Below are 17,043 nucleotides of genomic sequence, written 5' to 3' on the forward strand. Positions count from 1 at the left end.
GACTTGGGTTGATAGTACTAGCTCTTTGAGTTTTGAATTTTAATTTCGATTCTATAGAATTGAGATTTAATTTTATTTAAATCTCTTAGACTTTCTTAATTTTTTTTTTCTTTATAATCTAATATATTTTGGCTTTGGCCTCTTATTGAGCAAAAAAAAAAAGATTTTCATTAAAAACATTACAAAATATACACTTAAAATGATATAAATAATTCTAAAGATATGGTGGGCAAATCTAGTGAAATTCTTATAAATATTTGTTTCTCGCCTTAGACATGGATTAGAATTCTATAAGGGTGGTTATGTCTATAGTCAATATTGAATCCTTGAATGATCTAAATGAAAGACCATGTGTTAAAGAAAGAATTTTGAAATAAACAAAAATTTAAAACATATTCTTATTGTAATATAAAGATAGCATCTTAAAATCGTAATGATTTTACCACTTCTATTAAAAAACAAATTCATAAATACCATAAACATTATGTTTTGATTAAATTTTGTTCAACTTAATTTTATGCTATCCCTTTCACCAAATGCACTCCTATTTCAAAACATATGTGAAATGCTTAGATCACTCTAAACATTCCTCTAACAAAATGTTTCTCTATTATGCCTTGCCGCATTAAACATCATTGAACACCTAATTCTCAAATTTAAGATTAATGATTAAAAAGATTTCATCCAAATTTCAGGTCAAACACCTCTTTACACGATAAGATGGGAATCATATCTCATATTGTCTTATAGGAAAGAATAGTGTTCATGATCTTAACATGACGTCACTGAATTGTCATTGAACATAACATCAATGGTGTATACTCAAATTCAGAGTGCTTGATTTCTAAGCTTATCCTCCATATAAGTCTTTTAAAAGTTAAAAAAGAAAAAAAGAAGAAGAAAAGACGGGTAGTCAGCACGCTTAATATTAACAACATATTAAAAAAGAGACGAAATCTCAAATGGTCCCTGGTATCAAGTAGGAGTCGTTCTCATATAAACACGTTTTTCAATTGAGAACCCTAAAATTTCAAAGCACCATTACACCACTTCACTAACTCCTCCAACGACTAGAGATTCTTCCTGTGAAACCAATGGCGGTTCTGGTGAAGTGAAGAAGTCGCAGGGGAATGGAGGATTACTTACATCATCACCATTTCCTTCCAACATTTGTACCACCCTGTTCATCGATGGCCGATTCATAGAATTATGTTGAATGCACCCCAGTCCCACTTTTGTCAGCCTCACTGCCTTCTCCTCTTCTTCATATCCTCTCTCTGTTTTTACTCCCTTTAACCTCTTTTCCAATTCTCCACACTCTATCAATTTGAATGCCCACTGCAGAAATTCAAATTGACTGTAGCGGCCTAACTGTACATCAAGATTGTTTCTGCCTCCAACAATCTCCAGCAACACTATTCCAAAACTGTAAACATCTGATTTGTCCGTCACAGGTCCCATATTTCTTGACCACGTCTCTGGTGCAACATATCCCAACGTCCCTCTGGTTGCCGTAATTGATATGTGATTGTGCCCCTTCACACACAATTTAGCCAGACCAAAATCAGCTACTTTGGGCGTGAACTCATTGTCCAGTAATATATTGTGAGGCTTAATATCAAAATGGATGATGCATCTATTGCAATCTTGGTGTAAATACGCGATCCCACGAGCTTCTCCCAAAGCAATTGAGTACAATTGATCCCAATTGAGCATTTGGGTCTTCTCCTTTCCTGCAAATATAAACTTACCCAGAGACCCATTGGCCATGTACTCATACATAAGTGCGCTTCTGGGTTATTCAAAGCAGTACCCCATCAGGCGAACCAAATGAATGTGATGGATCCGCCCAAGTGTTGCGACTTCGCTCATGAACTGACTCTCGCTGTGTCTTGATTGATCAAGAATTTTAACAGCCACCAAAGTACCACTCAGGAGCTTACCTTTGTAAACCACGCCGAAAGCCCCTTCTCCAAGTTTTTCTGTAAAATTGTTGGTGATCTTCTTCAGTTGAGAGTATGAATATCTTCTGGGCATTTCATCAACATAATCATGAAGGAATCGCTCCACGTCGGAAGTAGTCCTGGACTTCCTATAGAAAATTCCAGCCAGTGCCGCAATTGACAGCAAGCTGACCGTTCCAATGGCCACACCTGGTTTTGAAGGCACAATGTGTTTGAGATACAAAATTAGTAGCACAGGGGTTGAGTTTAATTGATTAAAATGGATTTTTATTGTGGAGATTCTTATAGAGATAGCTATTATCGATTTCTAATATGAAAACGACTTCTAAACAAAAATAGATTTTTAAGTACTGAAGCTTCATCTCAGAAACTTGTATTGATCTGTTCTAATTACCAAGATATTTACAATTGATATACAATTCGAAAAGATATTAAAAATAAGGGGGATGGGCGCTTACCTATTACAGCTCTTTTCCAGCTTTTCCTGTTATTTACCACTCATTCAAGCATGCTCATCATTACAGGTATATCTACTAATATTTGGTAAAGAAAAACTGTCATTACTGTGAATTTGGCTAAGTAGTAAGGTTAAAGAGGATTAATACCTGGGGGGCATTGACTTGCCTGAGGTCCGTCCTGGCAAAAGCAGAAGAAATCTCTTGAATAGGTAAAGTTAAACCCACAAAAACCCCTCGTTTTTTCACAAGGTCTACACTTCTGCTCTAGTTCGCTGGCCAAAGTCCATTGCACTGTTTGCACTTGAAGAGTCACCATTCTTGGAAAACATGACACATTTAGATACCCTGCTGGATAAGATCCGTAGGGCACACATTTCTCATCACACTGGTATACCAACAGACTTGCGTTATTTATGTTGGTCACATTAAAAACTCTGTATCCTGAATCCCAGGATAATACGATCAAATTGATAAATTCACAATGTTCGAAATTCTTGTCATTTGTCATCGTGAAAGTTTGATTAGCATTGAAAATCTGTTATATTGTGTACCGCTGCCTCCCTAGTTCAATTACTGGACGTATTTTATCCACACAGTCGATCTGAAAACCTAGCAGACCACAACTACGATTTCCTAAGCCGAATGGAAACCTGAAATTTGTGTCTCCACATGTTTGATTGCTTTTGCAATATTCGTATTGCGGGTCAACACAGAGCGAGAGACGAAATAAAATGGCATAGAGAATAACACTAAACTGAAGACTCAGAGGAAGCATATTTAGCCTCTATCGATGGATACAGAGAGGACTCAGAGAATTGAACCGAGAATTGTATGGAATTCGAGATAAGATACCATTGCGATGACTCCGAAGAGGAATTAGTCAACATTCGCATTGTGATTTATCTCTAACAGTAAGCCATCGCTCATTATTTTTCTTAATAAACTGTGTCGTTTAGCTTTGAATGAATCAGTGTCGACCTGTCACAACGTGGTGTGGTCACGATTACGTTGAATTTGTAATTTGTGGGGAAAAGAGCGGATTGGAAGAAAGGAAATTTGATGAAGGGCACACCCCTATCCATGAAGGAAAACAGCGCACTGAATGGAATTGGCCCTTCAGATAGTTGAATTTTTCAGAAGTCGGACTTATTATCAAATATAATATTTGCATTTTACTTTTTGTAGAGGAATAAAAACAACCCAATCCAAAATAATTTATAATTCCATACTATAAATTGATGTTCAAATCTCAATAAGCAAGCATGACTTTATTGTAGTTATAGGGAAATTTTGACTTTTAGGAATTATATTTATAATAATTTGCATATCAACTCATACCTTCAAGTACAAGCTTAAACTTCATCTTTTAAATCTTTTTCAACTACTTCTAATTCCTCTCTAAGCACTCCTACTTCTTCAAGCACTTCTACTTCTTCAAGTACTGTTGATTCTTCTTCCACTCAATCTTAAGTAATTAATGTTATCTTTATGTTTTCTATGGGTTGTCCTCTATTCTAGTTAGTATAATTCTTCTTAGGTCTCTAGACTCTCAAATTATGATTCAATCACAATACATGGAGTGAACAATTTGTGTGTTGTCCAAATGGTATTTCCCTAGTCTAAATTTTGTAATAGCGATGTGTAGACCAAAGTCAACCTCTATGCTTTGTTATGGAGTAGCCTTGTTGTACTATTAAGAAACTAAGCCCATCCCTATGTCTACTATGAGATGCTTCACAATTTACACCAATAATTTTCCAACAAGTTTGGGCCTAGAAAGGAGGAATGAGGAAATTAACACCATAGACCTAGGTTCAAATCTGATTAGGCAAGGCACTCCTTCTAATGGCCATAAGGAAACCTAAAGGTAGGGGGTCTCACTTATTGTAATAGATGGAATGACACCCACCCCTATGTTTTCGATGGGCTTGCCTTGAGGTACAATTGATTATAACCATATTAAGGATCCAAAGCTCACATCATGTCTATGATGATATGCCAGGAAATTTACCCTAAATTTTGTTGAATTTGCATCTTGATATAGAAGTGGGGAATCAAGAGTCTCACACTACTCAACCAAGTTCAGATTAAATTTGGCTAAGACACCTCTTATAGTGTCCATGGGAACATAGTCACAATTATAATAATTCTTGGACTCAACCCACCACTATGTTACATCATATGAACACCTTGAGGTGGAGTTAAGTGTGAACATATCTAAAAACCAATCTTACTCCCATGCCTACTATGGGTCACCCGACATTTTATTTAGGAGTTACCTAGTGTATCTGGGTTTAAACACAAGAAATGAGAAGCTCTACACCATAAGGTCCTAAAATAGAAATTTTCAAATCTTAGAGCCTTTCTTTACTTTCAAGGCTAGTGTTATGTCTCCAAGAATGTAGACAAAAACTCATTTATAAACTTGGAATTATTAAATATTAACTATGAGAGTGAGTAAACTCCCCCACTCTTTGAGCTTAGCTTAAAGTCAAGAGGGTATTCTTATAGGTCTTTGAAATAAGTTAATATTACAATATTGGAATGATTGGTCAATGTATCAAACAAGTATACCAAATTATGTTCTTAACCCCTAAAAATTGTCACTAAATTAATAAAATACTACCTACAATAAATTCTTATACAGTTTATTTAGTACTCATATGTATCTATAGGTGAAAATGTTACAAGTGTGGTTGTCGTTGCACCAAAAGATTGACATGTTAATGCTCGATACAACCACTAGACTTATAGAATCCACATGAGGCAATTAAGCCATGTCACAAACCCGAGCACTACATTGCACAGCACAAGGAGACCAAGGGAGCACACCTTGCAACAACACCCCCCCCCCCCCCCCCCCCCCCCCAAGTGCAAGTGAGGGGTTAGAACTTGTGGCCAAGCTCTGATACCACTTGTTACAAGTGTGGTTGTCATTGCACCAAAAGATTGACCTGTTAATGCCCAATACAACCACTACACTTATAGAATCCACAGGAGGCAGTTAAGCTATGTCACAAACCCGAGCGTTGCGCTACACAACACAAGGAGACAAAGGGTGCACACCTTGCAACAAAAAAATAATTTGTAATCCCTTTAAATGGATCATTGAATACGTCATAGACAACTTGATAGAGCATATACATGTTAGAAATTATTCACAAAAAGTGTTACAATTTATCTTACTTAAAATTTGTCCTTGATTTACAATATTAAATTATAAACGATGGTGTGTAAACTTATTATTACTCCTATAACTATTGATAACTAATGTTGGAAGTTTCTAATGTGAATGAATGGTCCAAAACTTTAGTGATCAATTCCTTATCAACCAATAGAGTAGTGCCTAACCATTTTATATAGAAATCAACAAGGAATGACAAAGATACTATGTAAATAAATAGTTCTACTTAATAACCCCTCTCTAAATCCATTAATATTCATCTATAATAGTTGGAAGACAATCACATATAAAATAAAAAAATTCATTGATTAAGTGTTGCAACATTTTCAAATACCCATTTACAACTTCACTTGTAAATGTGGTGAAAGAAAATTTTATAAAGTGAGGACCTGTTGCACTTTAGAACTCTGAAAACCCTCTAAAACCCTAATGACTAACCCAAGAGATAACTATTACAAGCATTACTACATTAGCTATCTCTCTATAAATTGGAGAGCAATTTTAATGGAGTACACAATATTAGAATTTGAAAACCCAAAATGACGAACCCTTAGAAATAATTAAATCCATAAATATATGGATCTCTAACCTTGGAAACTAGGATGAACAAAGGAAACATAGTGGAAGAGTGCTATAGAGGTTCCTCATGCCATTGTCAACACTACCTTTAATGTATGCACTTATACCATCAACATCAAGACCTATAGGGCAATCCAAAAAGGCCAAAAAATATCATCACTTTGATTTATCACATCATGAGATATTACAAAGTTGTTTGAGTGTACAAAGCTAATATAAGTTGACAAAATCCACCATGAATCACTTAAAATATAACATAGATATAGAGTTTGGTACCCTAGTAGTTGCATTAAATATAGGTGCATCATTTTATACTTCCCCTTTCTTTTTTCTTCAAATTTATACCTACAACATATAGTCATTTGTCCATATGTTGAAATTCATTTATAACCATGCTTATATTAAGAGAGAGAGAGAGAGAGAGAGAGAGAGAGAGAGAGAGAGAGAGAGAGAGAGAGAGAGAGAGAGAGAGAGAGAGAGAGAGAGAGAGAGAGAGAGAGAGAGAGAGAGAGAGAGAGAGAGAGAGAGAGAGAGAGAGAGAGAGAGAGAGAGAGAGAGAGAGAGAAGGCAATAATAAATCACGCCTCAAAATTTGTTGCTCCAAGAAATTAAGAAGTATATAACTCATAGCTAGTACCAACAATAGTATGAAACTAAAAAATAAATATTAGAGTCGCCGCCTCAATTAATGAGGAAAAAGCAATGAACCATGAATTAGTATTCAAGACCTTGACATAATCTAGTTTCTCTCCACTAGCCATAATATTCAATTATCACAAGAAAGAATGAGATTGAGATTTTATCATTTGTTAGCTAACATCACATCCTAAACATTAATGAAACATAATAAACTTAATAAATAATTCAAACCTTTCACCGTAAACTTTTTAATTTAATTTTTAATCATTTGAATATTTAAATAATTTATTTTTTTGATAATCTCTTGATGATTTTTGTGATAACAACTAGAATAGTGACAACATTTATTTACAATGCATTGCTAATTGATTAGACTTCTAATTATTTATTAAATTTTAAAAAAATATTTCAAGCTTTTATAATATCACATAATATTACAAACATGTTATTCTTAATGCTAACACCACATCGTAAAAATTAATAAAACATAATAAACTTATAAAATCATTGAAACATGCGAACCGGTTGAAAGGTCTTGGAGGGGAAGATATGGCCGTTCGAGACAGCAAAACCACTGGTCCTAGTTCCAGAACCAGAAGAAGGAGCAGCAACAAGGGTACCTCCAGATTCATTATGGAGGAGCTGGAGGAAATTAACAGGATTTCCATCTAGAAGAACAAGGATCTGGTGCTCTCTCTTAATTGAGATTTTTTTGTTTTGTTTTGTCTTGTTTGTCTATGTTTCCTTTATTTTTGTGACTGCTCGAGGATGCTCCCTTGTTTTAATGTTGGTTCATGTATGTTTGGTTGATGGCTGGTTGTTGTAAAACTCTTGGTTTCGGGTCTTATAAAAAATTTGACAAAAAAAAAATTTAATTTTTTTATCATTTAAATATTTAAATTTCTATTGTTTTTTTCAAATCAATTAAAGATAATTTTTGTGATAATAACTAGAATGATGAAAATAAAAAATTGAGTTCATTGCTAATTGATTCTATGTTCTAGTTATATGTTAAAATATAAAAACATATTTTAATTTTTCTAATATCACGTAATATTACAAAAATATTATTCTCAATGCTAACATTGCTTCCTAAACATTAATAAAAACATAATAAACTTATTAAATAATTCAAATCTTTAACAAAAATTTTCATTTATTTCTTTGATTTCAATATTTGAATATTTTATTTTTTTTCTAAATCATTTGAAAATGATTTTGTTATAACAATTGAATAATGACAAAAAAAAATGTATAGTTCAATGCTAATTGATTTTATGTTCTAATTATTTATTAAAAATTTTAAAATATTTCAACATTTTCTAATATCACATAATATTACAAAAATACTCTTCTTAATGCTAACTTCACATCCTAAACATTAATAAAAACATATGTAATAAATTTATTAAATAATTTCAATCTTTTATAAAAATATATATATATATATAATTTTTTCTATCATTTTATTTAAATTTATGTTGTTCATGACATATGCCATGGTTAAACCATGGCATTGTTTTTATAACCACCAAGATTCAAACCTTCATTGGGTCATTGTGTCCTGGTTTATCCATTGCTTTCATGAGTTTGAACCTTTTTGTTGATGTTGTTGGCATACATGTGAATTCATGTGTCAAACCCTATTGGGTTGGTGTGCTCCAAGGGTTTGTGACCTTACTAGACTACTAAATTAACTAATTTAGACTCTGTTTATTAATGCAACACATTTATGTTGGAAATGAAGCCATCTACTCGTGGCATCACCTTACTTGACTTGGTGTAAAAATTTCTATATCACTTATCAAAAAAATAATAATAAACTTCAACACAATTGAATCCAAAAAAATTCTCATCAATCTATCATAAACTATGAAAATTTAATAATAAATTTTGTAAATTTTCTAAAATTATTTGAAGACTATTTTTATAATAACATTTAAAATAATAGAAAGTCAATTGCTGATTGATTTTAAATTCAAATTAAGTAATTAGCTCACAACTATTTTTTTAAAATTGAATAATATGCACACTAAAATCAACGCATTGACTAATTATAGTGGAAGTTGGTTTCAAACATAAACAGACAACAACGTCGAAAATACTCCATTTTTCGACCTATGATTCTCTTCCAAGCACGCAGTAAACTGTACCGGAAAATATGGACGACAAAGACTTGAATGATACGCAATAATTATTTATAGCGAGAGTCGATGCATTTGTATAGGGCCTGCAAATTTCTTCACAAAATTATAACGCGAAATATGAGAACAGAAACTTCAACGGTGCTAGCGACGGGTGCAACTTGTTTATTGTAAATCTTTATCGAAACAATTTGACTTACATAATTTTCAGTGATATAATAAGAAGAGCAATTATAATACAGCTGACGTTTCAAACCTTGTGTTTACCATTGATTCTTTTAATCACGCTGTTAAAGTCTACGACCAGAGATTCAGGCGACAGGAATGGAGATAGCGGGGAAGGAGAAGAGTCGAAAGGAAAGGGAGGATTACTCACATCATCACCATTGCCTTCCAACATTTGAACCACGCTTCTCATCGCTGGCCGGTTTGCAGAATTGTGTTGGATGCACCACAATCCCACTTTTGTTAGCCGTATTGCTTTCTCATGGTCTATGCATCCTCTCTCTCTTGAAACTTCTCTTACCCTCTTCTCTAACTCCACATTTTTTATCAACTTGAATGCCCACTCTGGAAAATAAATTTGACTGGACCTGCTTGCCTGCAAATTAATATTCTTCCTTCCTCCAACTAAATCCAATAACACCATTCCAAAACTGTAAACATCTGATTTGTCCGTTACAGGACCCAAATTTCTGTAACAAAGCTCGGGCGCAACGTACCCTGGGGTTCCTCTCGTTGTCGTAAGTGATATGTGATTGTCCCCCTTTCCACAAAGCTTAGCCAGACCAAAATCAGCTACTTTGGCTATGAAATCCGCATCCAAGAGTATATTGTGAGGCTTAATGTCGAAATGGATGATGCATCTGTTGCAGTCTTGGTGTAAATACGCAATTGAATACAACTGGTCCCAATTGAGCATCTGTTCTTTTCGTTTTTCTGCAAATATAAACTTCTCCAGAGACCCATTCTCGACGTACTCATAGACAAGTGCTCTTCTAGCTTCTTCGAAGCAATAGCCCATCAGTCGAACCAAATTAACGTGATGGATCCTTCCGACAGTTGCAACTTCGTTCATGAACTGGCTCTCACTGTGTCTCGACTGATCCAGAATTTTTACAGCCACCATAGTACCGCTACAGAGCTTTCCTTTGTAAACCACACCAAAAGCGCCTTCACCCAATTTATTTGAAAAATTGTTGGTGATCTTCTTCAGTTGAGAATATGAATATCTGCTGGGCATTTCATCAACATAATCATGAAGGAATTGCTCCACCTCGGAAGAAGGCCTTGAGATCCGATAATAAACTACAACCACTGCTGCAGCTATCAGCAAGCCTGCCGCTCCACTGGCAACACCTATAACAAATCCTCTTTTGCCTATCAAAATGTGTGCACCGTTACAGACATCAATCGTCAGACGAGAAAGGAAAAAAGATATTACTAAATGTTTGAATGAAGAGTAATACCTTTCGGGCGGTGCTTTGAATGAGGTCCATCCTGGCAAAAGCATAAGAAGTCCCCTAACTGAAGAGTTTTATACCCACAAAAGCCCTTACTTTTTTCACAACCTCTACAAGTATGTTCTCGTTCTTGGGGATAATTCCATTGTACTGTTGCTGCTAGAACGTTCACCATTCTGGGGGAACATGAGAGATTCAGATATTCTGGTGGATATGATACACATTTCTCACCACACATATAAACTTCTTCACTTGCGTTGCTAACGTTGATGATATTAAAGATTTTGTTGCCCGAGTCCCAGGTTGAATCGATCAGATAAGAAGATGTGCAATCTTGGAAGATCTTGTCATTTGTTAGCATAAATGTCCGATTGTCAAAGAAAATCAGTAATATTGTGTAGTTGGTGTTCCCTATTCCAATTACTGGACGTAACTCCTGCACACAGTCGATCTCAAAGCTTGGGAGACCACAACTTCCATTTCCTACGCCGAAAGGAAACGTGAAGCTTTTGCTCCCACATGTTTGATTGCTTTTGCAATATTCGTACTGCGGATCAATGCATAAAGAGCATCGAAAGAAAAGGGCACAGATGGTAGCGCTGACAAGAAGACTTAGAGGAAGCATTGAGGGACTAGTGAAAGATAGACAAAGGATTTGAAGTGATTGAACCAATGCTATACTGAAATATGCATTTTAAGGAATAGAAATTCAGATACCATTAGGATGAGTCCAATAACGTTAAGCCAAAAATCAGAGTATTTATTGCCAAGATGTGGACAACTAACTAGTGGTAATGGTAGAAGTTGACCTGGTTGGATGACACCCTAATATTGTCTACAAGCACAAGTGGTCATTGGATTCTGTGTGTAGAACCGTGATACCTCATGCTTGTCTTCATTTGGTTGACCCGTACAATTTTTTTGAACTACATTACAAGGATTTGCACATGGATGCGTGATTATTTCTTATTTGTTACTAGTAATATCATTCACAAAGATCGTTTAGCTATTGGATTTGATAGCAAAGTCTTAGGTGAAACTTATTCAGCTAAAATTCAAGGACTGAGGGGTATCCATGTTGTCAAATTTGCCTAGAACACAATCATAAACTCATCCCTTCTTATGATGTGAGGGCATTTGACTCAACAAGACTTGATCTCTAGTGAGCTCATTTATAACCATTCAACTTCACCAATAGATCAAGTGCCCATTAACTTTCCACACAGTTTTGATTTTGTCTAGTAAACATTGTCCACCAAATTGTATTTACCCATTTCACTAAATGTTGAATGTTTTACAATGTGTGTGGAACTAAACTTCAATGTGTTGGTGTGATTAAAGTGTTGTACCTTGGTTAGTCTTCACCTAGGTCTTAATTAAACGTCACTTAGGCTTACTTAGGGACCACATAGGAGCTTTTAGGAGCATTTCCACTTTAGGTGGTGTATCATGTTATCACATTCCACTTTATATGGTCTCTCCACCATTAGTGGTCTTATCATTTTATCACCTATCCATCTTTAGTGGTTTTATCATGTGATTACTTTTTCACCTTTGGTGGGTGATGCACCTTAGTGAACATATCACAGTATCAGTTTTCCACTTTAGGTGGGATGATATCTCACCCTTTTTTGTTCTCATGTCATTAGATTATGACACTTGTCATAATCTTATGCACTCCTATGTCTCACCTTGGCCTATTTAACCAAGGGGTCTCTTACGTACTTTCATCCATTGTAATTCAATCCAGTTGATTGATTTTATTTGCATTATTGATAGGAATACAACATATATTATTGTCATATTATTTCTCTCTTGTTCTTGTGCTTTCCATTAGGTCTCTAGATTTTTGGTTGCTACCTTCATAGCCAAATCTTACACAATGAATATTTGCTTGTATATTAATTTTAATGAGTTCTTGACTTATGTGGTATGCATATGGTGTTTTCTTATCAATAAAAACATAGTGATATGGATGAACCAAATGAGTTAGCCATTTGTGGGTTGAATATTATGGTACCATGTATTTTTATGTAGTAGTGGTGGAACCATCTAGCCTCCCTTTTTCTATTTATATCTCTACTATGGCATTGATTTGTTCTTGAGACCAATGGGTATTTAGTTAGATGGGTTGTTAGGTTTATTTTGAAAAGCATGATGTAATGTGGTTGCAAGTTGGAAATAGTGGTAAGCCTAGTGTTAATGCCCTTGATGAGTTTTCAAAGGGAAAAAAAGATTCTTGAATTTGGGGTGACATGATAGTTTATTGCTCATCAGTTGGTAATTATTTTTGTACTATTTTTAGTATCTAAAAATGTTGACCATCTAATCCTAAGGCCTATTCATGATAACCATTGGTCTACAACCTCTTTTAAAATGAGTTAATCGAAGCTTAGAGTTCCCAATGGATTGAAAATGGATAATGCAATATTTGATAGGGCTTCTTGTGTAGCTAGAGAGTGGTAACAAAGGCAAGCATATAGATGGATAAAATGATGGCTTTGGAAATGTGTTGAAGCCTAATCCAAAAGAAGAAAGACCATTCATAGTCATTGAGGTGATTGTCCCTTAATTACTCAAAATACAAACTACATATTTATGCTTAGGTCTCCTTACTCAACATGAAGGCAATCAAAAAGAATTTGTAGGAAAATAACTAAAAATTTTAGCGTCAATACATATAACAATATTGGAGTATGCTAAATAATGTTTACTTTCAAGTATGCTAAATATTGTTTACATTCTAAAGGGTGGTTCAACCACTCAACTACATTTTTTGATCTATGCTCACAAACTTATTATCTAGTATTTTTGATTCAACAACATCTAGGATTAGAAGCAATCCTATATTACCAAAAATACAAGGATTCATTTCCTAGTTTTGTTATTAATTTTGATACATTTTCATGGTCTTAATCCTTACTATCTTGCTTCTCAAGTGCTTCTCAATGGATGATTTAGAATTTTTTCAACATATTAAATGAACATTAGACTTGTAATTGTGCTACAAGATGTCTTTAGGCTGTTTCAAATCATATTTATAAACATACAATATATGTTTATTGAGTTTATAGGTTACATTAGAATGATTTTTATTCAAAATACTTGAGGAAGATTATGCATTATTCAACTTCAAGAAGTATTTGTTGATTATACTCGAAGAGGTTTACATTTATATTTTTAACTTTGGTATTGAGTAGTAACAAGAAATAAATAAAAGATTATTTTCAAGATAAGTCACCTATGGTATTTGTTGATTAAAAAAATGATATGCACCTTTAGCAAAATAATCAAATAAAGATCATGTTTTAAAACTTTTAATTTGTCTATTAACCATCATGTACCCATTGGTCTCTTCAAGTTTATGAAATCTGATCTAATTTATATTTTATATTATCACCAAATCAATATGTCAATACAAAGAATAAATTTAAATTTAAAAGGGCTCGATTGGAAGAGAAAAATAGTTGGCAAAAGAAGACAACATATGAACAAAGATCATAACACAATCAAGGCATTTAAATACTTTTTCTGGTCTATCCTAAATTATTCTATGTAAACCAATGCATATGATTATAGTGGTGACCCATGTTGGTACCATTAAGGGCCAATTTGTTTTGCATGTAATACCACACCCCTTGTTCATTAGTTGTCCCATGCAAAGAGCAAAGTCCCATCTTTATCATATGCCTCTTAATCATATTAGAACTCTTATGCATAACCCACCTTATGGTAGGCATTAAATCAATTATCTATCATCACAAAAGAAATCTATTAAAAAAATTAGTGGAAGCATGCGTATTAAACATACTAAAAGTGTGATTTTCAATTTTTAAGAGGTTCCAAATCACTTAATTGGTGGGATCACTATCATGATCAACTAGATGCTAAAGCCACAAGAGAGAGAAAGATGAGAACATGTCTTTGGCCTATCATGATTACTAGGAAAAATAGATTAGTTGGCTAAATAACACAAGAAGCTACAAAAAATAAGAAATAAATAATTTCAACATTCAACAAATAGAGGATATCCATGTCTAATTGTTGATGAGCATCTCTCATAGCATACTTCCTAGAGAGGTCAATAAAACCTCAGACATTATAGAAAGTAAAATTCATTGACAAGAATCATAAGGAATGTCGTCTCTATCAAACTCTCTAAGAGAAGAATAGTGATTCTATAATTTAACATACTCAAGAAAATCTTAAATTGGATGTTGAGAATTAACATCTTTCTTTTTCCTACAAAAACATTTCCCCCCCAGCCCTAATGGACTACAAGAACAATGTAGGTGCACATGAGGAGAAAATTAATATTTTTCTCTAGATGTGAAGATAAAACAAATCTCAACTATAAAATTCTAAAAAAAGTGGGCTAAGAAACCTTACTAATAGAAGAACCTACATCTTTCTCCTTCTATAGAGGATTTGGAGACATCCTTGTCCACTCTGTATAGGACAATCCTTAATCTTATGATTAAATGACTAACACCCAAGGCAAATATTTAGCAAGCTAAGGTAAAAACACACTAGGTGTGACACAAATTGCCAATCTATATATTTGCAAACTCTTTTAGATTCTTAGAAATATCAACCTCTACACAAACACTTTTGTGTGTGAGTCAAATAAAATTTATTAAGCTCCACAAAAAATGACCTGGCCAAGTGAGGTAGCAAGAGTGGCTAGAATTTCAAAAAGGTAAATGTAGGCCTATAAATTTAAGCCAAATAGGTATACAAAGTATCTTTTCATCTAGGATAAAACAAAGCTGGATATCCAAAGTGGAAAAATCAAGGGAGGCACAAAAACATACCCTGAGTCATGTTTAAAGATAACCACTACATGACTAACATTCACAAAATAGAAAAGAAAAAACCTCTAATAAGATTTTGGACTACATTAACCCAAATCCTATGTAGAGCCCAATAATTATTAACCCATTTTCTAAGCATATTTTCTAGGAGAGTTCTCCCAACAAAATATTCTGAAGAATAAAATATCCTAGCCATTTACAAGCATTATCAAACTCAATAATATAATACGTTATATGCTAAAAAGATCAAATTACTTGCATTTTGAAACTTTTAAGAACACTTGCTCAATCAAACCATTGTCCAAAGTTGAAAAACTATCAACATGAAATGAAACTACTATTACCATTTTAAACAAAAAAAACCTAATAAAAGCAAAGATCAAGAGGTTTCCTATATCAAAGTCATGGCGTGACATGAGAACAAAAATGGACTTCTAAAAGAGACCCAAAGCCTTCATAAATAACTATTTTGATTTACTATTGTTTTCGCTATTTTAATATACAGTGGATTTAATCTGATCCACACATTTTTATTCATTTTTATATTAAACTTGAACACATACAACATTTAGTATCGGTTGACTTAATCCAATACATAATGTTAAAGCTATTTATGTAAATTTATTGAATGTTCTCCAAGTAAGCCAGGCATTGTACTAAAATACCCAATATAATTTGAAAAATAGTTAATGCCATGCACATCGATATGAAATTATACCTAAACCTTTTTATGTAGAAATCCTAGGCGAACCCTTTTCTTTATAATTTCTTTAAATTCTACCCACACATCCCTGAACGCTTCTTTCTTCTTTCTCACTGTTAAAAATTTCGGAGCCATAAAATACCACATTCCATGATATCACACTGTTTGTCTGATACCCGAAAAACTTTGGATTCATAGTATTATTACACGACTGGAAAAAAGGGTGGCTGAATGCCTGTTTTATAGTGGGTCTATGTTTGGGATCCCACAAGCACAAACACTTTACAAGGTCAATCACTTCCTCACTCGCAGTCGACGTCAATCTACGCAAATTCTTCCTAAAATTCTCCCCATCAAACTCTTTTGAAAACCGCTAGTCCAATGACTCTACTAACTTCAATCCCTCAGGCCATGTCTTTTAATTGGGGCATCCAATCAGAAAACATATGTTATAAATATGATTTCTCTAGTCACTTCTACTTCCAAAAATGGGTTCAATACCATAGAACTGAGCTATTATGACTCCAAGTGACCACATATCAATGGCAAAATCATAGGATGATGATTTGAGCAGAAGTTCAGGCGCTTTATAGGCTATGATTGCAACATTTGGATCCAAGGGCTCATTCTTTTCCATTTTCTCTTCAAGTTAATAGCAAGCTCAAAGTCTGAAATTTTGATGTTGTTTTCCTTCAGCAAGATATTTTCAGGCTTGAGATCATGGTGGGAATACCCAAGTCCATGCATATATTCCAGAGCTTTCAAAATCTTAAAACACAGTCTTTGAACTGTTCTACTCAAGGAGGGTTCTTTTCTATTCTTAATGATTCTCCATAGATCAAAATCCATGTATTCTAGTACTATATTGAGTTGCCCTCCTTCCTCGTAGGTGTCCCACAATGATACAATATTGGGGTGTTGAAGTGCACGTAGAGACTTCTCTTCTTCCTTGAAGAGGGATTCATAAAACCTGTCATTATTTTTCTTGTGCAATCTTTTGATCACCACTACTTGATCAGTCCATTTGTTAATGGCCTTCCAAACAGTCCCATAACCACCTTCTCCCAACTTCTCGATTAGTCGGTATTTGCCCAT

General features: G+C 34.1%; 2 protein-coding genes across 2 annotated transcripts; both read right to left on the reverse strand.

The window, feature by feature from the left end:
- Positions 1 to 1,041: 1,041 nt before the first annotated feature.
- LOC131039197 (rust resistance kinase Lr10-like) lies at positions 1,042 to 10,606 on the reverse strand. The gene is made up of 4 exons (XM_059213202.1): positions 10,438 to 10,606; positions 9,236 to 10,348; positions 1,944 to 2,153; positions 1,042 to 1,733 (listed from the first exon to the last, which is right to left on the reverse strand). Exons 1-4 carry the CDS (start codon positions 10,604 to 10,606, stop codon positions 1,042 to 1,044), a joined length of 2,184 nt encoding a protein of 727 aa, XP_059069185.1.
- A 5,936-nt stretch (positions 10,607 to 16,542) lies between these two features.
- On the reverse strand, positions 16,543 to 17,043 carry LOC131859452 (cyclin-dependent kinase F-4-like). Its single transcript, XM_059213207.1, has one exon. It carries the CDS (start codon positions 17,041 to 17,043, stop codon positions 16,543 to 16,545), a length of 501 nt encoding a protein of 166 aa, XP_059069190.1.

Source organism: Cryptomeria japonica, chromosome 2, assembly GCF_030272615.1.
Source record: "Cryptomeria japonica chromosome 2, Sugi_1.0, whole genome shotgun sequence".
NCBI lineage: Eukaryota > Viridiplantae > Streptophyta > Pinopsida > Cupressales > Cupressaceae > Cryptomeria > Cryptomeria japonica.